The 23,414-nt window shown below is 42.4% G+C and overlaps 1 protein-coding gene across 1 annotated transcript in view; it reads left to right on the top strand.

The window, feature by feature from the left end:
• AGBL1 (ATP/GTP binding protein like 1) overlaps positions 1 to 23,414 on the top strand; it is a 96,766-nt gene that overhangs the window by 19,831 nt on the left and 53,521 nt on the right. Inside the window, exons 3-6 of the mRNA XM_032446924.1 lie at positions 3,595 to 3,658; positions 4,374 to 4,520; positions 5,010 to 5,141; positions 6,974 to 7,067. Of these exons, the coding sequence (XP_032302815.1) occupies positions 7,009 to 7,067 (59 nt within the window). The 5' untranslated portion in view covers positions 3,595 to 3,658; positions 4,374 to 4,520; positions 5,010 to 5,141; positions 6,974 to 7,008. The remainder of the gene's footprint in view (positions 1 to 3,594; positions 3,659 to 4,373; positions 4,521 to 5,009; positions 5,142 to 6,973; positions 7,068 to 23,414) is intronic.

Below are 23,414 nucleotides of genomic sequence, written 5' to 3'. Positions count from 1 at the left end.
AATGAAATTACCTGTTTCTATGGCTTGGTTGTGAATTTTATAATCTTGTCTTGAGTAAATAATAACTTGTTTTGGCGCATTCCCAGCAGCAGGACGAGCAGACAGGAACTCCTTCCCTGGGTATTCCCAGGTTGGCCAGATAACCTGAGCTGTGGGTCAGATGGATCTTGGGATCAAGCTGTCGTCCAAACGCAGTATCGTTCACTATCCCTTACTGCCTGTATGTATCAATGACTACGTGCTGTGGTATTTCTTATTCCTAGCTTTCTCCATCCTCCTGCTGTTTATGCATGAGGAGTTTTAGCCAAGCTAACCAAAGCCCTGGTGTTTCAGGGATTAATTTCCAGAAAAAGCTCAGAGGAAAACTATCAGCTGGGAGCTGATTAAATGCCTCTGAAGTCAGCCCCATGATACTCCCAGTTGGGTGAGGAAAGACAGCAGGCTTTGCTGAGGTAAAACTAGGATGAGAGCTCTGGCCAACTAGGACAGCCATGCTTTATTTTTAAGTGATGCTTTTTGTTCCCTTAGCCCTTGTCCAGCTGCAAGCCATGAAGGCAGCTACAGCTTGTCATTAATAGGCAACAATTTGGCTCTAATTCTAAATCCATGTAGTGAAATCCTGCAGGAGGTTGGTGATTTTTGTACTCTAACTTGAGCCTCTGGGAACTTCTTTCTGTTTGCATTCCACCTATATACCATGAATGCATCTTCATTAGTCTGTGTGCATACAGGTATTGTAGGTAACATCCACAAGTACTGGCAAAAATGGAAAACATTTATCAGGAGGAATTTTACTTCTCTCTTTGCTTAACTTTTTTTTTCTCGAAACATCAAGCATATCTTTCAATAAAAATAATGAATGTGTTTATTTTAACCAGAGCTGGGTAAGTAATTTGCATTAAAGAAATTACCCTATTCATCTTTTTTACGTCAGGCACAAGTTGTGACTTTCTCAGTGTACTTACTCTTCAAAAAGATTTCCCCAAACCTTTTTTGTGAATGAATTTGTTGGCAATCCTTCCACAAACAGTTTAGTGTAAGCATTAATTTCAGCCATTAATTCTAGTAGAACTCATTGTCCAAATATCTTTGGTACTGAACATCACAAGCTAATTAGTCAAAGTCTGAGCTGTCTCTATTCAAATGCAGGCTGCCATCTTGTAAGACAACAGCAACTTTAGACTTGTTTTAATTTTTCAATTGTCTGGCTATTATTAATTGAAGCTGTGCTCTTCTGTGCTATTCTGTTTTATTCAGTGGTTGAAATCTTTGCCATTGAAATTAGCAGGAAATACATTTTCTAACGGACCCAGGGTTTAATCTACTGTTTCAGCAAACAAAAACCATCCAATTCTCTCACTAGGGCACTGGAGGGAAGGGAATGATGAGGCACCAATCCAATCAGAGTTTTAATATTAAAATACTGAGAGTAAATACTCAGATAAAATATTTGGCAATATCACCCAGCTCTAATTTGCACATTTTAAAGGCTGATCTTTCATGTCCCCTCAAGTTCTTTGTTCATCTGAGCCCCTGGATAAAAGTGCATGGAAATTCAGAGGATATCTTATGTCATCACTATTTGTGTTAATGGCTTAGGAAACCCACAATCCAATCAGTTAAAATAAACAGCCCAGTGTAATAGGAGCATAAATCAATGAAGACTTCATTACTGAAACCTTAATGTGTAATCCATCCACCTACAGAGGAAAGGGATACTGAGAGGCAGCAAGACAAAACTAGAGGGCTGATATTTAAAAAAGGTGCTGAGAACTGTAACTCTTCCTGGAGTCAGTAAATTTGGTGGGTACTCATCACCCCTGACAGCCTCCTCCTGACTACTTAGTACCCACGCTTAAAAAATGCCAAGTAATTCAGCAAGAGAGCTCTCATCACTGTTTATTTCCTCTGAACCTATTGGGAGACTTGAGACAGTCCAAGACTGGCCTAATGAACAAAGACATCACTGTTAACCTATCGCTGGAACTATCCATTACCAAGAAGCAGCAGTATTCAGAGCTGCAATAACCCTGCTGCAGGGTTCCTCTCTGTGCACTCTCTTGAGCCAGTAGTATGAATTTGGACACTTTCTCTAAGGTGAGAGTTGTGATGGTGGACTGTGAGTTACTGAATTTCATTAAAGTCAGATATTCTGTTTGTCTTGGCTGGGAAGGAACCAGCAGTGCCTTCATAGTGACTCTTTTGGAAGCTTGGTTGGAGGGAGATGCTGAGCATCCCTTAGGAGTTCCGTGACACGAGTGGGAACTCTGGCTGATGGTCTTAACTGTGGAAGCTGACCTGATTACCTGCTTCATTCCCATGTCACACTCAGGGTACACCTTCCCCCACTATAACAGCAGAAGGGTACGATACAGAGCTGCCTAATTAGCTGCACCATCCTCAGTGCTGTTTCAGTTTGAGCTGGGAGCTGCTGTATATAAATTGTCCATCTGCATTAGCAACAGTCATTAATACAGACCTGACTTAAACACATCTTCTTTATGTTCTTTCTATAATTTCTCTTTTCTAGGTGTTACTTCTTGATTTCTTGCTTTATATATTCAGTTAAGTAACATTAAGATTATTATGTCAGAGAATGGTTAAGTCATTTTGGCTGGTAAAATGACCACAAATATCCAGAATGGGTGCTAGTAGGTTTAATTTCTGAAGCCCTTCAACATTCAAGAACAACTTATGTGCAAGATGTTATTCTACTTTAATAACTTAATGGGTGATCAAGTGATTCTGTTCTAGTTTATGTGAAACAGCTAAGGTTATTCATAACCAAGGCTACCAAAAGGAAAGGTTACTGTTATACTGGAAGTATTTGTTGTGTTGTATTTGTACGGATATTAAGATATCTAAAACTTAACCCAAATATCTCCTACAACAATACAGGCTGATGATTAATTCTTCGGTCTCAGCAAAGAAATCTGGCTGGAGCAGGATTCAAGTAGGGCTGCAGTGTGTCACACAGATGGATGGTAGATAGCGTGTATTTCCTTCTCCACGAGCATTCTATATCTCATTTCCTCTAGAGAAAAACATCGGGTGAATCTAAAGCAGAAAGTGTGATGTTGGGGTGTGATGCTTGCTCAGTCTTGATTAAAAATAAGTTTAGGGTATCTTTCTGTTCACCAGCCTCCAGGCTTCCATGTGGTTGTAGCTGTAAAGCTGCAAAGACAGGGTGATTTTCTTGTGTAGGAGATGTGGTTTATAGATATTCTTTTCCATCTGCAGTAATAACGGATGTTCTTATTGAAAATGACAACACGTTGCCGGGTTAATTTCCTCAGCTTTGAGGTAACCAGACTGATTCAAAGAAAGAGATGTAATTTAGGATTAAGATGTAAACACTGCAGAAATGCTACTGTGTATTAAATATTGCTTGGTAGGATCACTGTGTCTGTCAGAGGCTTTTTAAGTGTGTTATCAATATAGCTGCACATATTCACTGGCCAGATGGCACAAACAGTACTCAGTATCCAAACAAGGATCTCAGAGCCTTTGTACTGCATGAGCTGCTGTAGCCTGGTATAGTATGAAGTTCAGTGTTCTGAATTCAGCGTTAAAATCAGTGTGTTTCCATTTCAGAGCTCCTGTGACAAGGATGTCCTCCTGAATATCCTCAGTGTCCTCACTGACCTGCTTTCTCTGGGTAAGGAAGTATGGCTGGGGCAATAGCTATAGGCTAAGGACAGGCATTTTCTAGTAGTCAGCCACTGGAAATATTCACCTGTGCTACTGGAGGGGGGGTTGTGAGACAAAGAGAAGAACTTGACTTCCCAAACAGTAAATACTTGACAATAGAAGGAGTTCAGCACCTCCACCTCAGGGCTGCGAGGGTGACATGTTGCTATATGTGTCTGAGCCAGGTGAAAAAAATAAGTGAATCGGCAAAAAGAACTGCGAAAAAAAAAAATTGAATTTATTTTCCCTGACACTCCACCTCAAAAATCTTATTTGTTCAGTAATTCTCAACCCAACTGAGCTACTAGGCTACATCAGTAAGTACTGGAACATCCTGCTGTCCCCAGTCCTCACAGTCCCATCACAGATGTTTATTCCTCTGAGCTGCATTTCAATGCACAGTGAAAAACCTCTGCAGTGGTTTTGTAAAGGTAATGACCACTAAAGCAAGATGAAAAGAAAGCATCATTTCTTGCATCACCATTAGCCATGGCCACGTCTCCAGTCTGGGGGCGACCAAGAGGTCGACTCTACAAATGATCTGGGGTTTGTAGCAATCAAACAACGTGAGAAGGCTGTGGGAGATCTGTGTGCACTGTGAAGGTTAAAGGCTTACGGGAAACTGTTCCTCTGGGCTGAGGATGGTTGGAGCAGAACCTTTTTTCTTGTCGCCTTTTCCCCAGGGACTGGACGAAGAATTCACTATGTGATCAGCAAAGGGGGTAGCGAGGCACTGCTGCAGGCCCTCACCTCTGCTGCCCAGACTGAGCCACCCGACCCCAGCATCCTCCTGCCTCTGCTTCGCCTCCTGGCCAGGGTTGGCCAACAAGGTACTGCTGCACAGTGGGTTGCTCAGGGTTAGGAGAATGGGCTTAAAACTAATGGACAGTCCCAGCAATAATAAGCACTGAGATGTGCCTGATAGTATTTTGAGTTTACTTTTGGGTTGTTCTACTCTGGAAATCCTGGTCATCTTCAGTTTGGCCAGTTGGATGTCTTGCAAAAAGACTGGGAGGGTGTACATACATACATTCTGCCTTGGGTTGAACTGAAAAGTTCCCCCCCAGCAGAATTTATTTCTTATTCTCTTAACCTAAGATTTTGAAATGGTTTCTCTTTGTATATGATGACTGTAGGTAAATCTGATGTTCTCTTGTTTTCAGTGTAACCTACGAATAGCAGTGATCAAACTCACTGGTACATTTAAGTGGATTTTTAATTAAATCCCCACTTATAAGATTTGGTTCCAGTTTGTTTATCAGTACTTCTGCAGATACTTGGACTTTACAATGCTTTTGAATCTGCTTTGCATTTCACAGATCGGAAGTTTGGGATTAAAGTGCAGAAAGCAGCAGCAACTGATGTAATCCTGAGACTGACAAGACAAAACCTGGGTCACCATCTGAACCTCACCCACTGCCTCTGGGTCCTGCGGGTTTGTGCTTCTAATGGTGAGTACCGAGGTTTTCCTCTTCTCCTCAGCATGGCAACTAGTAGAGCTCTTTTTAGTCATGTCAGTGCAAGTGAATGTTTCTGTTTAGAGCAGGTGCCTCCATGCACTATTAATATACAGAATTGGACACAAAAATTCAGGACAACCCTAGAAAAAAATATTCCAGACAGTATCTATACAGCCTTTGCAGAGATTTTATCTGTGGATTATGAAAATAAAAGTGGAAAATATTCACGAATATGAAGGTATTTAAGGCAGTGGTCTCCTATTCCATAATACATACTGCCAACTCCTTTGCTGGGGCTTAGGTACCTGAAGTTGATATGCAGATTCTATTATCATAATAGCCAAGTGTTTTGCTGTTGTTGATTGTATTAATCCTCAGATCAGCTGTACAGGGTAGGGCAATGCAGTTGGAGCAACAGAGGCAAGAGGCAGAGAGAAATCATTTCTTCCAGGTCCTTCAGGAAGTACATATTAGAGCTGGGAATTTAATGCCTGGTCTCCTCTCCTGTCTTAGTGTTCCTTCCCTTGTCTTGCTTGGTTATGCCCTCAAATTAAGCAACTCAAGCAGTGGAATTTCCAGTATTATCTCCAAGGATCCTTACAGATTCATACAGGTTTTCCCTGCTGTGAAGCACTGACTTTGTCACCACAAGTTTCCCTTTGCTCACACTAACCATTTCTTCTCCCTCCCTCTTTTCCTCACCCAGCAGATAATTCTTGACAGCCATCCTGCCTGCAGTCTGCTACACGCATCCTAAGATTTAGCATTCCTGGCTTCCAGCCCTGCAGGTCCCTTCTAGCTGTACAGGAGCTAGTTTCATGCAATGGGCTTTCTCAGGCAAGCAGCCAAACCTCAACATTCAACCCTTCTCCCTGCAATAAGCAGCATTTGAAAGACCAAGTCTGACTGAAAATGCAGCCAAGGCCAGAAGCTGAAACGTGCCTTTATTTGAGTTTCACAGCTGTGTAATGACCCTGTGTTGCCTTCCACCCAGAATGATAATCTACACCAATCACTGCGCTGCTTCAGTGCACCTGCATCCCATTTCAGCTGCAGATGTTACAGAGGTTGCAGGATGCACACTGCAGCATGACCTCCTTTTGTTTCATGTCAAGATCTTCACCCTACCTCAGAATCCACCCTATACTCTTTTGCTAGGACAGTTCTGTTACTCTTCAGGTACCTCCAGCCCAGCTATGCTTCCATCTCGTCTGAGTAATTTTGACTCTGTTGCCTTTGTGGCCGACTAAACAACTAGAGTCTTCATTGGATGTTTTTAGAGTTGGATTGCCAGAACTGTCTATAAATGCTCCCAGTGTGTGCTATCAAGTGAAGGATTAAAGGTAGCTGAAATTAAGATGCACTTAGAAGCACCCCTCCCAAAAATATACTTCCAAACTGCTGAGTAAAAGCATGAGTAGAAGTGAACTTGACCCTCCATCATGCCTCGAAGAAATAAACTCATGCAGCTGCCTCTGTCAGATGTAGGAAGAATTTGAGCTCTCATTTTCCTGAACGTATTTGATTATGATTTGTTCTCTACTGAGTACAATATTCACAGGGAAAGGAGCTTTGGGAAACTCGGGGAAGAAGTGCAGGATTTGAGAACTGGTTTTGATGTGACTCTGTGTAAAGGTGTGTCCACTGCCAGCTCTGTGCTGCAGTTCTTCTGTTTGTAAAATGATCTATTTAGGACAATTGGGAGCCCATAGAAGTTTGCTTATGGCCCTGGGGCAGCAAGTCTCTTCCCTGCACCAGCTCTAAACACATCATTGCAGGCTGCCTGCTTCAGACCTGACTGCTTTTCTCTTTTATTGGTTTAGTTGCTGCAGGAACCACGCTTGGCATCAATGGAGCCATGGAGCTGCTTTTCAAAGTCATCACCCCCTACAGCAAGCAGAAGGTCAGGACCGTCAGGTAAGCACTAGCCCAAAGGGAACTCATCTTTCCAGACCAGCAAGGAATAAAATTTTAGTTCCACTTGAAAAGGCAAAGAAATCAGAAATCGATGCACAATTTCCATTCACTTCAAATTTGCAGTTTTTTTTTTCTTTTTAGAGGCAAAAATAGTTCCCCGAAGGACATGCTTATGCTGTGATTCATCACATGATTCATGCTGGTGGCTGTTCTCTTGTAGCGATGGCAATTTGATTACAAGGCATCATCCTTGAGTTTCCAGTCAGGACTGGATTTTGAGAAGTGCATCCAAGCAGCAGACAGGCTGCTCCTGCCCATCCCTTAGCAAGAGCCTCCTGTCACCACTGGCCTGAGGCAGGTTCAGTGGGACTGTGGCAGTTCTGTCTCTTTTTTTTCCTCCTGCAGAGAGCTGTGACCAAATCATTTCAGTGTTTTTGAAGAATAACAGTTAGTGTTAACCCAGGTCTGTTTTTAAGCCCATTCTAAATATTTCAAATAGTACATTCGCTGAGGAGAAATCAATTTTGCACCCCCGCTTGAATGTAAAATATTATTCCTTAAGCTTTCCATTCTGGCAGTGCCTCAAATGCGTTTCAGGGAAAACCTTTCAGCGCTGGAGATGAGCATCCACTAAAGGACATAACATGGTTTGCTCATTGCAAACAGAATGCAGAACTTATTGCTATGACCTCTCCCCACACGTTTGCTGAAGTAACACAGAACCTGCTTGTTCTCTTCCTTAGATGTGCTCTGCTTTTTGGAGCACATTGTTCCTGCTTGTTCATGAACATCTTAGCAACGTTCAGTCAAGCCTAGCTTCTATACAGACTCATTATGGGTGCAGTTTGTGGATGGTGGTTACTGAAGAAGGAACTCTGGGTTGGGTGTGATGTGTAGGTGAGAGGTGGAAGGACAAATGTGGCACAATAATTTGAACGTTTTATACATAGCTGTAACAGGAGTGTAGGCCAGCCCCTCTGGATGGGGGCACCAATAGATCATGACCTCCCAGATTTTCTTGTGAAAGATTAATACCAGTTCTCCCAGTATGGCCAGTTACACAATATACTGCAAAGGAAGGAATTTGAATTATTTTTCAATAGGTCCAATTGATTAACTTGCAGTCAACATGCAGTACTTTTGTTTGCTAATGCAGTTTTTTTCCAGTTCTTCTGCCTATGTATCTGGGGTTATAAAAATTTGAGCACTTAGTCTTACTAAATAAGATACCAATAGGCCCAACAGATGCACAGCTTCCCACAGCTGCCTTGTTAAGGGAAGCCAACTCACTTTTGTCTATGTTTTTGGCTTTCTACTATAGTGCTGAGTAATTGCTTCACAGTGTCAGTTCTCTTAGCCAGTGCACCTGTAATTCCTCTGCACCATCACTCCAAAAATATTATATGATCCAGCATGTTTCCAGCATGGGGGTTTGCATATCACTCTGTGAATATTATTGCTATGGTGTTATTCCTGGGATATCTTAGTAGCCTCCTGGTACAACTTAAAGACTCAGGAAGCATGGAGAACTGTTTTATGACAGTAGGACCCAGGCTAAGTTAGTTCCAGAGTTGGACTTGGCTTCTGAGGCAACCAAAAGTAGTTGATGAGTCCGTTATCTTACCTGAGGAAATTGCACCTAATTCCCTGGTTTCCTCGTGTTTTCCCGAGGCACTGGCTGCTATTAGACTCATATCAGTACTACTTGTCTGACTGTCTCAAAGATCAAGATCTGGGTGTACTGGGACTTGGGCCTCTGTCGTTTCTCTAGTTCTTTATTATTCAACGGGACTTGTTGCATGAGAGCACAAGAATTTGTGCTTCTATTTGCACAAAGTCAACCAACCCGATCTAGTACTTGATATGATGGCTGATAATGCTGCCTGTGGCAAGGGGTTGGAACTGGAAGATCCTTGAGGTCCCATTCAACCCAAGCCATTTTGTCACTCTATGAATCAGCTGGCCCACCTAGAGCTGTAACTTGCTTGTTCTATTTAATAAAAAGGAGCAGCTGAGAGGGTCAGTGGCTCACTAGAGACAGGCTATTTCACATCAGAAGAAGTGTGAAAGCCTGTTCTGTTTTAAAAAGCAATTGCAACCTATTTAAAGGCTCTAGTTTCTGAATCATTAGTAGGGACTGTGTTTGTTTGCAGTCTGTTTGGATGTAGTGTTCTTGAGACTGTTTTCCCCAGCAAGCACTATTGCTGGCAAGAATATAGGCCCTGAGACTGAAAGTCTAGACTGCGTACGGGTTGTAAGTCTTTTCCAGCATTAACAAATACCTGGGATAACTATGGTTTGAAAACAGAAGGCAGTTTAAAGTTCATCAAGAAATGGAGGTATGTGTAAAATGCCCTTCTATTTTTTTTAAGTAGGTCTAATTAAAGAAAATTAGGGTTACTGTGGAAGGGACTTCATGGATGGGCTTTTTGAGATGCTGAGGGAGTAAAAGGGAGTCACATGCTTTGTCTAGTTCTGCATGTGCTGTTGGTCATCTGACTTGGAGATGGCACAGCTCCTCCCAAAGTCCCTGTGTTGAAATCTAGGGGAAGTTATTTTGGTGTAGTGAATTGGTCATAAAAGCATATGCTTCTTCTTGGCTGCTGGTATGGAACTTGAAGAGAATTCTAGCTTGTAACCTGCCTACAGAGGGAATCTTGCGATGTCCTCCTTGCAAGCCTCTGATCCTCCCTTTGTATTTGCCCTTGATGCCTTCTCTCCATAACCACATACCCCATGATTTGCCTTGCTGCTGGGAAGGAACAGCTGGCAACTGTGGGGGCAGAGATAATCCATGTTCTTTGATCAGCTGCCAGGAATGCTGCATTGAAAACGCACTTCTTCTCTTGTGGCTGCACCCGCATTCTCCTGTCCTTTGCAGTAGTAAGACCAGTGTCACTTTAAGAATCTGCCCTGGAGAGTGCGCTATCAGAGCTATTTATTCAGCCAGCTAAGATGTGGAAACAAGATACATAGTTCTATTTATTTTTCTCAGTGGCAAAGCTCTGGGGTATTTAGAAATAGTCTCCGATGCTCCAATTGACCTTTTCTGGGTGTGTGCCAAGTAGCTCTGATTCCCCTGGGACTGTGACTCATGGACTTTATATGGTCTTAGTTAGGTATCTGAGGTCTTCAGGTTGCTGGTGCCATAACTGTGGTTCTCTCCAAGACTGCCCATATCTGAAGCAAAACCCACAGGGTGAAATGTGAAACTTACTGGGGTTTAGAGAACTCCTAACTTAAGTACTGTCAATTTCAAGTGAGATGGAGACTCTAGACTGTCTTGTCTGTCTTGTTTGGTGTTGAGTTGCAGTGAAAGCTTTCTAGTTCATTTCTGTAAGGACGGTTTTAAATAAAGCCAGATGTTCTGTTTATGTCAATAGCAAAGTGTGTGAGTGGGACGCTCAGATCTTTGCTGTCAGCACCTTCTCTAATGTAACTCCACTGGTGCCCCACACAGTTCAACGACTCCAGCTCCTTTCAGCTTCCATTATTCACTATATGTTTCATATCTTCTACTAGCCTCCCACTTTTCCCATGTCTCTTTCACCAGTCTCGCTCATCTTCCCAGTTCACTTGCTCTAGGAGCCATCTGGATGTGTTGTGGGCAGATAGATGTGGCTTTGGCAGCTGTCTGCTCTTTGATGCTAGATCTCTTTTTCTTGGATGTGTCTCCAGGTGGCCAAGCATCAGGTATCCTCCTCAGGCTGCTGGCACATTGAGCAAATGGCTTTGAGGGCTGCTTGTGGTCTGTGGTTAAGTGTTGTGCCAGTCTTGGGTGCCTTGAGTTGGAGATGGATTATCAAAGTTAGTAAAAGCCAAAAAACAGAACTTGATTCTTTCACATAGGGAGTATACAGGCTTTAGAAAATGGCAGGTGAGCATGAAATTGTAAGGAAGGGAACCACTCAGACATCATCGTATTCTGTTGCTCTTGAAAGGTTGGTGGGCATTCTCATTCCTAGTGTTTTAATAAAACCAATTCAGATAATGTCTTTGTTCCTCAAAGCTCTTTGTGAGTACGTCTGTTTACCACACTGAACTATGAGTACATTGATTAAACACATTGTAAGAGGAGTGCGTACTTATCAGAATTTAAAGAAGAAAAAAAACCCCTTGCTTTCTGTGAATGTTCACGAAACTTGGCTTTCTTCAGTGGGTTGTTCTTAGTGAAGTTTGACTACTTAATTAACAGCAGAAAGTGAAATAACAAGTCTGGGAATGGTGCCAGATTAATTCAGTAGAAGATGAAACATGAAGAAATTCTCTTTGCTCATGTCCAGGGTTGCCTTTTTCTGACACAGAATCACAATCTAATGTGTAGTGTTTGTTGGCTGGTCCCAGCTCCTCAGACACTTATAGTGGATCTTAGTTTCCATGAAAGGGAGTAATTCTTCTCACATACCCACCTCAGATGAAGTAGTTGTATGGGCTCCTTGTATGTTTAAGGGAAATAGAAGTGGGATTGTCTTTACCTTTATTGGATGTTTGCCTCTGGAAGTCTGAGGGGGCTGTTTATTTCCCTGCTGTCTGGGGAATAACGTGGAAATGGTATGAATGGGAATTCAGAGTTAATTACTGACTTAGAAAAAACAGTCCTCTCCAGTCAGGACTCAAAACCCAGGAGGAGACGAGACCAATACCTCCTGTGTGTTTTCTTTGGCAATGCTTGTTGAGGGATGTCTTGGGTTGACGAGTGACTCGTGAATCTGAAAAGCTCAGAAGTCAGGAAGAGATTCCTATTGTCATTGTATTGTCATCACGTACTTCTGTTAGAATGAGACCTGAGAGATTTTTTTTCATAGCACTCTTGAAAGCAGATTTCATTCAAGAAAAGAAGATTGTTAAGGTGGTCCTAAGAGTGCATCGAAACCCAAAAGCCCGTATTCAATCACACGCTATCAGAATGACCAAGGAAACCATTAAGACCCAGAAAATATTGCAGCTGTAGGTTGAGAGATGGGGTGTACAGTGCTTTAAGTGTGCTCTGAATATATATATATATATATATATAGTATTTTTTCTATACAAAATGGGTTGCCTGCAGCTGAGATTGTTTTCTGCCCTCAGAACTGGTGCTTCTGAAGCAAGATAAAATGCGAGTGTTGAGCCCGTGGTGTTGAAAAGTGACTGAGTTGCCACATCAACAAATGATTGTTAAAATGATCTCCTGTGACCTTAGAAAGAGGAGAAGGGGTCGGAATGGCAGTTGGCTGTCTCCCTTAGAGGACATAGCAGAAATGACCCGAATACTAGAATTATCTCTTCTGTTAAGAAGAAGAGATAATGGAGAGACACATGAAAGAGATGCAATTACGAACGCATCCCAGGCTCCATGCAGGGCAAGTAGTTTCCTCAGCCCTAATCCTGAATAATCCCTTCCTGGTTGACCACAACATACATTTGCTGCAACTGCATCTCCTGAATTGTCCTAAGGTTTCAGCTGCCCTCTCCTTGAACAGGAGGACATGTTACGTGGCTGTTGTCAGACAGTATTTTGAGGATGAGTGAGGAAATCCAACACACCAACATGGTGATCAGGTCGCCAAAGAACTAATACAGTAGCTGCTGTGATTGGTTCTTTTTGAGGAGTAGTCCACATAAAGCTTCATGCCTTTGTTTATTTGGCAACAGTTCCTGATAGGAGATCAAAAGCAAATCACCCTTAATTCCTCTTGTTAGTCTTTGTTTTGCCATTAATCAAGTTGAGCAGTTTGGATATTTAGTTGGAAAGTAACACAATTCTATTGGAATGTGGTCAGAATTAATCAATGCTTAGTGCCTGCTGATTCTCAAATTGCTATTAGGTTCACTTGATCCCTTTAGAAAACTCACAGGAGGGAATTAGATTTCTTTTGAGCTATGTCACAACCAAATGACATGTTTCCCATCTGGGCTTGATCTACATGTGATTTAGCTAGAAATTCTTGCAAAATAGAACTAGTAAATATTATTCTGAATGAGATGATGCCAGCAACAAGGGAGAAAAGCAATTGCCTTTAAAACTTCTGTTTATGTCCAAATGTCTGTTCAGCCTTACTGCTATTTCAGATAGTGTGGAGCAGAGAGATGCTCATCACAGAGATGATTTCAAGCATTAGGTTTTATTTACTTTAATGCAGTGAGCCATTGTAATAGAAGAAATGAGCTCTGAGCCAAAGGTGTCCTAGTTTTATGCAGTTTCCTCTCTGTTCTTTTTACGGTCTGTGTGGTTTCTCTCCAAGAACGACCTGTTCTAATATTAATAATAAGCTATAAAATCTCATTTCAGACTGATGGTATCTCAGTGCTGCTTTGCCGAGTAAATAGTTGCACTGCAGAATTATACTTCACTGGTGTTGTACTGTTAATAGCAGTGGAAGAGAGAAATTGAGAAATAAAGAGATAGATGCAAGGGAGAAAAGAGATGCTTTCGGATGGGACTTGAAAATAGATGAAGGCTTGAGAAAGTGTAAAGAAATAGCAAGGTGGTTGCACGTGGCCAAAGGTGTTACACATAGAAACCCTGATGCCATCTCTTGGTAGCCTCTGGTATGGCAGGATTAAGCCTAGATAACCTGTTTTTGAGCCATTAAGGATGATGAGTGAGCGCAATACAGAGAAATCCACTCCTTGGCTTGACGTGATACCTCACTGACAGGGAGGAACTGGATTATAAATGGACATACTATGATGCTTCTCTTATATTTCAGTTAGAAGTAACAGAGTTCAAGAAGAAGCAAAGCTTTCAACTGAAGACTTTGCTTTGTATTGCAATTGTTTCTTCCCCTTTGTTGAGCTGCTGGATTATATTTGGGAGAATGATATGGGAGCCAGTTCCTGCTGTTCTCACGTCCTTGATGTTTTGCTCTCAGTGGTTCTTGGTTGACCGTTTCTGGTGGCTTTGTGTGTGTGTGGATACTGCAGGCAATTCCGTGCTTTTCTTGGTGGGAAGGTCTCTCTGTCCTAGCTTTAATGTACCTCATTCTGACAACAACTGTTAAGGCTCGCAGCAAGGCCTCTAGCGTGGGCTATGCAAACTTCTTAGGACACAATATCCAGTCAGGGGTTGTATTCCATGTTGCCATATCTATTTCACTATTGGTCTTTGTAGTATCTAGATTAAAGCTGACACTTGGGTGCCTCAGTGCAGTCAAACTGTCTTTTAGATATGTCTCAGAGCTTTTTTCACCTTACTGGGGGAGCCATTGTCAGTCCCATCCAGATGGAGGCAACACTTGATTTCATGTATCAGTTGCATCCCAGAGTGCTGCCCAAAGGTAAATAAATTGTCATTGTCACTGAGAAGACCTTGTGGCTGAATATGGGAATCCCATAGAAGGATGAGTAAAGAGTGATGTGCACAAGTTGTGCTGGACATTTTGTAAATAGCACAAATGGAATCATGGAATAAACTAAAATAAAAAATGATAACAGAGGCAGAAAGATTATAAAGTCTTTTGTAATATAGGAAGAAGTCATAGAATGGTTTGGGTTGGAAGTCCATAGCATTCCAAGCCCCTGCCATGGGCTGGCTGCCCCCAGTAGCTCAAGGCTGCCCATGACCCCATCCAACCTGGCCTTGAGCACCTCCAAGGATGGGGCACCCACAGCTTCTCTGAGCATCTGTGTCAGTGCCTCCCCATGTTTGGTGAGGACAGAGAGGTGGAAAAATGAGGAAGGGGGAGACAGGTGTTATGCTTGAGCAGGATGGGGCTGAAGTGGATTGTGGAGTGAATGAAGAGCTGGCAGAGTGAGGAGAGGGCTGAGCAATGTGACCTTGTAAACATGTTTGAGATAGATGTGAAGTGCCAAAACTTTCCGAAGGCATCAGTCAGACAGTAAGGAGCTCATTACCCCTATAAAAGGGTCGATGGCACCTATAGAAGACCCTCCCAGCAAATGCTCCCAGTCTAAAGGTAGGGAGGGGAAACATGAAAACAATGGAAGAAAGCATCAGTGCAGACCTTCAGTAACAAGAACTTAGCACAGTGTTGTCTCTGAGCACATGCTTCCACACAAGAAAAAACAACCCTATGAATTTCCTAGGGCTGCTATGGCTTTGCTTTTTTTTGTGTTTGTTTCTTTCCAGCTCCACCAGTGCTGGCAGCCGAGGTGTGAACCAGTCTTTAGAACTATCAGCGGCATTAAAAACACCACAGCGATTAGACCTGCCCTCATCAGAGTTAAATGACATGGTGTCAAAGCTCTTAGCAACAGGCTTTCTACACTAGGATTCCCTATCCTGATAGCGTTATTGGAGCTGCCCCAGCAGCAGCAGCAGGGCAGCTGGTTTTAGCAATACAGAGAACAGGCAGTTCAACTGACTGCCTTCCAGTGAGCAGGAGGGAGAGAGCTCCAACGCTCTAAGGCTTTTTGGGTAGTTAGATAATGCAGATTGTAGAAAACAAAATAGCAAGTTGGAAAACTACAGTATTTACCAAGTGCAGGTGGAGTAGATTTCATTAGGAAAGGAAAGCTATAATAGCAGTGCTATTAGCATCGCAGGTCTGTCTTGCTAACACTGTCAGGGCTCTTCCTGGTCTCTTTATCTGCAGGGCAATACTTGGAATGACAGCAATGCCAGTAAAATCTGTAAATAAACCCAGAGCTGAGCGGCTCTGGGATGTGTTCAGAGACAAGGCTTGGAACATGGAGGGGAGAACCTGGAAACCTGACGTGGCTGGTGAGGAAGAACAGGGCTACTGACTCCAAATAGAGCTGCAGTGCTGGGGTTGGGAATGGAAACTCCCCCTGAAGCGTGGATCTTTGCAAGGTCATGGCTCTGAGACCGAGTTTTTACTGTTTGCCTGCAGCAACAGCAAGGCTATTATAGGAGATAAAGAGAATTGTCCCATAGCTTTGGCTCATTTCCTTTATCTTCTCTCTGTGTTAAATGAATATAGGTTGGTCTGTGTGTGTACTGTAGGATATGTTTTGCAATGGCCTGACAGCTCTATGTACTCAAAAGCTTTCTTTTCCTTTTGATTTTTGTTTTGTTTTAAATTGCACTTAGGCATATGTGATTATTCCAGCCTTGTCTGCCTTCCAGATTCTTCTGTGCAGAAAAACCAATGGCACATGGAAGAACCATCCCAATAGCACTTGTATTTTTTTAACGTGCTTTTTTATTTATCTCTGCTGGTTCATTCCTCTATTTACAGCTGAAGTTCTACCAGCCTTGGCTTTGATATGGTCTGTTTTCATATCCTAAACAGAGCCTGGTTTGATTACATCAGATGAAAGTTTTCCAATGAATTGAGAGGAAGGGGGAAAAAAAAATTACTAACAGTTGAGCTTCTGCAAATTACTGCTACAAAAAGTCCCTGCAGTAATGCTGGTATGACATTGTTGATGTTACATGGCCAATGTCATGACCCAGTATTTGCTATATTTTGTCTTGTTAGTGATTCCTGCCCCCAGCTCCCCACCCGTAAGTGTTGTGAAGAACAAGCACCAGCACAAAGATGTGACTGGTTTGTTTAATAAGGAGCTGTGTGCATGAGATGGGGGAGGAAAAAAACAATGAGTGTAGCTGGCTCTGCCACCACAGTGAGATGCTTGCTGCTTGCAAGCTGCATGATGATGTAGTGGCCAGTGCTGCACCTGGGGCTAGTGCATACTGTGTGCTGACAAGTCTCCTTGCTCGTAGATGTGGGGATGAAATCTGTGGCTGTGCACTGGGTATATGGCCTTCCTACCCATCATATCAAAATCTTGATGTGCCCTGTGTGCTGGATCTGACTCGGATCAGTCAGCTGGGCAGTGTGCCATGTGGAAGGCAGCATGGGTGAGCTGACAGAATACTGTCCCAGTGACTCTTGATGAAGCCTCTAAACTGTATGTACTACTCTTTCAGGAGAGAACCCTCACCAAAGCTGTCTCCATTGCATTCTTACGTAGCCCATGACAGGTCTTTGAAGTGCAGATATCTACAGAGGTGCTGCAGAGAGCCTCATCTCTGAACTGCAGTCTGTAGGGTGCCCATACTGGGGCAAGATGCCCTACTTCTGTCCTACCTGAGCTGCAAAGTTGAGGTGAGGACAAGGACATCAATAGCAGTGTTGGAGTAGATGTGCCCACTGCTGTGAGTGTTGTTGGTGGTGGCTCAGCCGGCTTGCACAGACAGATCCTGCTGAGGATGCTTTCTCATTTACAGCAGCTATCCTGCTTACTTTGAAGTTGATCACATGTCCTCAGATAACTCTTCTGATGACAGCTTGGAGATCTTATGTCCAGAAAGCTGATGTAGTGCAGTGAATGGCATTCAGTTTCCATACCTTGGCTCCTGCTCCTGCAGAGGTACATCTGTGTGTACTTCACATTACAGCAGCATCGCCATTCTCCTTCCTGCATTTTGAGCAAGACAACACACAGAATGGCAGAGGGAGGCAAATAGCAGGACTGGGTTTTTTTTCTGCTAAACCCTTATTGAAATTCCCAGACAAGTTAATAAGCTTTCCTCCCTGCTTTGCAATTGCAACATCTATTTTCCCTGAAGACTTCATAGTTTCTTTATTTGCCTGTGGCAAATCTACTCAGTGCTGTATGTTTCTAGCGATGTTCTACATGTGTTTTGCAGTCCAGTGTTCCAAAAGCACACAGTGTGCAAAATCAACATTTCTTTTGCATACGAGACAGACTTGAAATGTTTCTTATGGTCTGGCTGATGGTATTGAATTAAGAGGTTTGGGTTGGTTAAGGCTGAGTTTTCTGAAGAAGAGTCCCAGATCTTTAGAGATCTGGTTGTGCAGAGGTAAAGATGGAGATCTGGTATTCACTTGGAAAGCCTTTTGGAAGGGTTCAGGCTCAACTCTACTTGGTTATAGAAGGCATCTCTGATTTTAACATACAAAGGAGCTGTGAAAAGTCCTGTTCAGTGCTGGCTGCATGCTTAGACATGGAAATGCCTTTTTGACTTAAGATAGCTAATGTGAGTCTATAGGGCAACATTACTTTGGTCCTCAATTATTTTTGTGCGTAGATCTCAATTTAAGACTGGTTTAGTAGTACCAGCTAAGCTCAGCATTACACATGTGCACACATGAGGGGTTTATAAACAGCCACAACTCAGTATTTCCAAGTATGTTACTTAAAACCACAAAACTGTGCAAGTGCCCAATCCATAGTAAGTTCTGTGCTGAAAGGTTAAGTAAAAATAACCTGTGTGTGCATGGCAAGAGAATCTCACTGGAGGTGATGAAAAGTGTGGTATCTGGAAAATGGGAGACAACTGGTGGCTGCTCTTCCCTGTATTTGGTTGAAATTCCACTTGCATGTAAGCTTTTCAGAGACTCTGATAATTGAAAAGCTTTATATTCAGGAAGATTAATTAGCTTCTGTGTTTTCCCAGTGTTCCCTGCTGGGAACATGGATGTAGGTGTAGGCTCTGTCAGTGCTGCAGTGAGCAGTTGCATTCAAACCATGGTCTTATACTATAGGTAGTCTGTGCAACTGGACTCTCACAAACTGGCTGATCTGGATAAGACTGTAGGGGGTTAATATTGCATTATTGCCAGTTCGCAAACATCCAGTTTGTACCTGTTCGTGCAGTGTAGGGAGAAATGACTCCAGAAGCTGTGTTTGTGTAGAACTGCTTCCTGTGGTATATTCAAAGAGGCTTTACAAGTCAGCTTTTCTTGTCAAGAATATTAAGCTTTAGCTTTTCCTTTGGGTGATCTTTATGGATGTTCCTCAACTGGACAGAACCAGAGGGGGAGCTTGAAGTGCCATAGAAACTGACAGCATATAAACAGTCTTTCGAGCTTTGGCTTCTGCCTCTGCAAGCAATACCTGCTGTGTATCACACGGCAGGAAATGCCTGGGCATTTCTTTGGCAAGGATTGAAATGCACTTCCCGTACCTTGTTCTTCTTTATTACTAATTTTAAGCTAATTTAAGCTAAAAGAATAGGATGGATTTTTAGGATACAGTTGTCTCACTTTCTGTACTTCTATATTAGAAAGAGTAGGATACTTGTATGAAGGCCTGGAGGGGAGCCTTGGAGTGACTCTTCTTCCTGGGAGGCGGAGATGGAAGAGGCTGAAATGCTGTACCTTTCCATTGATGTAACCTAACAGGCTCTGGGGAAGGCAGAGATGCTTGGAAGATGCTTCAGTGAAGGCTTTGAGCTGAGCCTGGGAACTGAGAATAGATTCACTGCATTGGCCACTTAGAGTAGAATAGAGGAATTTACAAAGGACGGGGGCTTCTGCATCACAGCCATAACTTCTCAATAAGCACAGTGTGTGATTCTGGAGTACACAGAAGTGTGTAAGATAGGAGAAAATTCAATTCTGGGCCTCTTTTAGGCTTAAAGTGTAGGGAATAATCACTGTTAATCATTTTGCATTGACTTTGTGCATGCTCAATTACTGTTTTGTTGCTTTTTTTTTTTTTGACACTTAATGCTCACAGAAATCTTTAAAGGTGGGGAGAAAATACTTTTCAGCATGAATTTAATTTCTTCTCAGTTTGTGTTCTAATTCTACTCAGCAAAAAGAATCGCTTCAGAGGGAACAGCATCCATGCAAGATGCATAATTTGTTCAAAGGCAGCATGTGCTTTTCCAGGAAAACAAATGAGAACACTGGAATTGAAGTAGCCATTGGAAAAGGAGCGTGTGACTTGTATTGTTTTTATTCCCTTTCCTTTGGCACCAAACCAAAAGCACATCTGTGCAAAACAGCTGGATCTCTGAACACCACCTGTTGGCAATGCGTGGGACATTGCAAACTGTAAGCAGGCTGTGCCTTTAGCATAAGTTTTAATACCCAGCTAACAAGCTGGAACTAAAGCAGACACGACGATGGGTGTGTTTTTGTCAGTCTCAGACCATGCAGTGCCATGAAAATGCTGGCAGCGTAAGCAGCTTCCCCCTCTGAATCTTCAAAACTTGTGAAGCTGCTGCTTTTAAAACTTTAAAGAGAGCAAATTACTGTAGAATTACTTGTGTGTTTAAAGTCTGTGTTTCTGGGCCACAATGGAAATGGCTGTTTGAGGCATTTGTCTTCCGGTTGTGTTTATAATGTACATATTACTGTGGTTCCTACATGTTGTTTCTGAATGTCTCTCGGTTGTCAAATATGAAGTTGTTGGTTTTTTTTTTTGATTGAGTTAGTCTGTGATTGAATACACCATTAGTTAAATACAAGTCCTAAGAGTTGGGGACAGAAAGCAGCCAGGCAATATGTACTCTTAAGTGCACTTAATTCCTTCAAGAGATGGGGGCAATTGGAGCTTACGGGCTTTAAGCCTGTAAGCTGTAGTACCTTGAGAGTCAAGATTCCTATTGTGCTAGACGCTGTACAAATATATAGCATGGTCCATGCCCCACACCCTGTGAGATATAAATAAACATGACAGCAACAAGTGAGTGTAGTGAGAAATAGCCAGATGAAGAGCAAAATGAGAAGATGCTGAGGCAATGCGGGCTGCCAGGCAGGGGAGAATCTTTTATGTCTCTAAAGATAGTACATTACATCTTCATTATCCAGGTGTGATTGCCTTTAGGAATTGCATCAGGTCTGAAGAGGTATTTAATGAAGCACCAAGTCATTAGCTTTCATTCAATAATAAGAGGATGTTTCATGTTTAAGCATGTATAAAGATAAAATCTCGCAGGAAAAGGAAGTTGCTGGTTAAATTACTGGGGAGCTGATTTACAAAGCCCTGTTGGATCAGTTCTTTGTTCAGTCTTTAGCATCTCAGCTGTTCCCTGTCCATAGTAACAAGTTGGTCCTGAACAGATGGGCACCAGGCTCCTCATGCCCTGTGAGTCTTCAAGTCACTTCATGTAGTCCACCAGGCATCTCTTCTGTAACAACATTTTTCATTTCCAGAAGGCTTTTTCCAATGCTGTGTGGAACAGACGTAAGCAATCAATTCAAGAAACGGAGAGTTGTCCATAGCAATGCTGAGAGTTACAGCCTATGAGCCAAGATCAGAGTGGAGATGGAGACTTAAGAGATGCTGCCTCCTGGTCTCCCCTGTCTGCAGCACTTCCAGCTGATGTTGTCCCCATAGCCTAGATCTGAAGGGGTGACCTTGTATTAAGAGCTTGTGTTTTGTCTGTGCTGAATAGCCTGACTTTGCTGGCTAATCTGATTCTTCTTTGGCTTGAGAAGTGCATTTTTTTTCTTTGTTGTTGCTCCTGGTTCCTAAGCACAGGATCTGGAAGTTGATTGTCTGTCTGTCTGCAAGCTGCACTCCTGCCCTGATATTCAAGCTGCTGGTTTGGAAACACTTCAAAAGACTTCCATGCTTCAGAGTGGCTGTCTACACTGCTGTTACAGGCAGTTTGTAATGTTTTCTGATTACAGTGAGGCATTCATTATTATGCCTTTTAAAACAGCACAACTTTATTTATATACATCTTTTTATTGAAACGTAGAAACGAGTCTCCTTTGAGATAGCTGCTCTGTCAATCCCAGTGCAGGATTTGAGGCATGTATTACCACTGAACAGAAAATCAGAGGAAGGCATCTGGGCAGGTTCACCAGTTTGTTTTTTGCTTTTTTAAAATGAAATGTTTTTTTTTTTTCCCCTTATTCCTTCTGAAGATAAATGCAGAGTTCTGAACTGGGCATGTTGTCAAATCCTCAGGTCTAGCATATGGCTGGTAGAGGCATCTTTCTTCTGCTCTTAAAAGATGGGAACAGGAGGGAAAGTTTATTTTACTCTCTTGCTCTCATGCACTGTTTATCTCCTTTCTCTCTGTCTTCCCATCCCAGATTTACTCATCTCATTATCTCTTCTGATGCCAGTAAAGATGCTGATGGTTTACCATATGCTGCTAAGAGGTGCTGGTATCACAAACACAAGTTGCCTTGGATTGCTTTAAGCCCATTGACTCATCTGTCAGCTTGCTGTTGCTTTCAATGAAAGCCTATTCTGCCTTCTCTTCTGTCTTCTAATGTTGTTTCCCATAGGGTGTTTTTTGTATTTGAATTTGTTTTGTGCTAAAGGTAGGTAATATTCTGGGGCTTCTTGCTGACATCTGACTTAAAGTGTAAATTATAATGCTGGTATTAACTCCAAGCTTAAAAAAAATATATGCAAGGAGAGTTCTCAGCTGTCCTGTATGATGTTCTTCTTTCCTGACATTATTGTTCTTGAGAAGAGTTTGCACAGATACAAAAATACATGGAAGGAAAATAAACTTCACTAAAAGACTTCCCAGAGGCACCACTGGTAGCTTATGAAATCTCTGGGTGGCAAACAGATGGAACTTCTAGCACTGCATCTTTACTGGTGTTGTGTTTCTCCTGGAGAAGTGTTGGGTGTAAGATGCAGACTACCTGGGCTTCCAGCTTACACTGGTGCAGCTGGTCTGGTTAATTAACTTTATGTTTGAAGAAACTATTTATCATTCAGTTCCATTTTATGCATGATTAAAATGAAGGCATATAGAACTACTGTGATTTCTGGGTCAGGTTTTTCAGAGCCTTTCCTCATTGGCAGCTGAGCCTTGTGATCCTATTATAAGCAATTCAGGCTCCCTTTTCAAATTCATTACATTGTTCATCCTGTTTCTGCCAAGAAGATGCTTCAGAGCCTCATTTTCCAGTGCTTAAGACCTTTCCTTTTATTTCCAGTTGAAATTTATTCATGGCCATTTTATATCCATTTGTCCTTGTGCCAGCTTTGTTCTTTAGCTTGAATAGTGCTCTACCTTATGCAGTGTTTACTCCTCCCCACCCCCCCAGTGTGTCTATGGAGAAATAGCAAGTCACCCTTCAGCCATTATTTTGCTAAAGTAACCAAACTGCCATCTTTAGGGCTCCTGAAATTTCTCTGCTACTGTAATTGTTTTCTTAGCCCTTTTCTGCACCGTTCCTTTCAAGCACTGCACACAGCTGTTTGAGTGAAACCTGAAGTTAAAAGCTTCATACTTTCCCTTTTGCCATTGGCAGTGACTTTCTGAGATCTGATCTGTCCTCTTGACAATTACCGCCCTGTTGGGTCACACTTGTCCTAATCCTCTAATGGGCTCATCTATCTAGGGTGTCTTTCTACTCACTTCCAATTTATGAGCCCTAGCACGTAACAACTCTTATTTAACCCTAAATGCATAACCTTGCACTTTGACTATTACATTTCATCCCACCTCTATTGCTTCAGAACTCAAGAACATCCTGAGATAATCTGAACTCATGTCTGTTGGCAATAGCTCCTGACTTCACACTGTCAGCAGATTTTGTTGGTATACTCTGACTTTTTGTGCTGAGGTTATTAATGAAAGTATAAAATAAGATCAGTCTCAAAATGTATCCTTGAGAACTTCCACGTGTAACCTCCTTCCAGCCCAATAATTCCTCTTTCAGTGCATCTCCTGCCACTGCCTCTTCAACCAGTTCCTCTCTCACC

The sequence above is a fragment of the Coturnix japonica genome, chromosome 10 (genome assembly GCF_001577835.2).
Source record: "Coturnix japonica isolate 7356 chromosome 10, Coturnix japonica 2.1, whole genome shotgun sequence".
Classification (NCBI taxonomy): domain Eukaryota; kingdom Metazoa; phylum Chordata; class Aves; order Galliformes; family Phasianidae; genus Coturnix; species Coturnix japonica.
The sequence above is the reverse complement of the archived record's forward strand: the minus strand, read 5'-3'. Positions and strand labels throughout refer to the sequence as shown.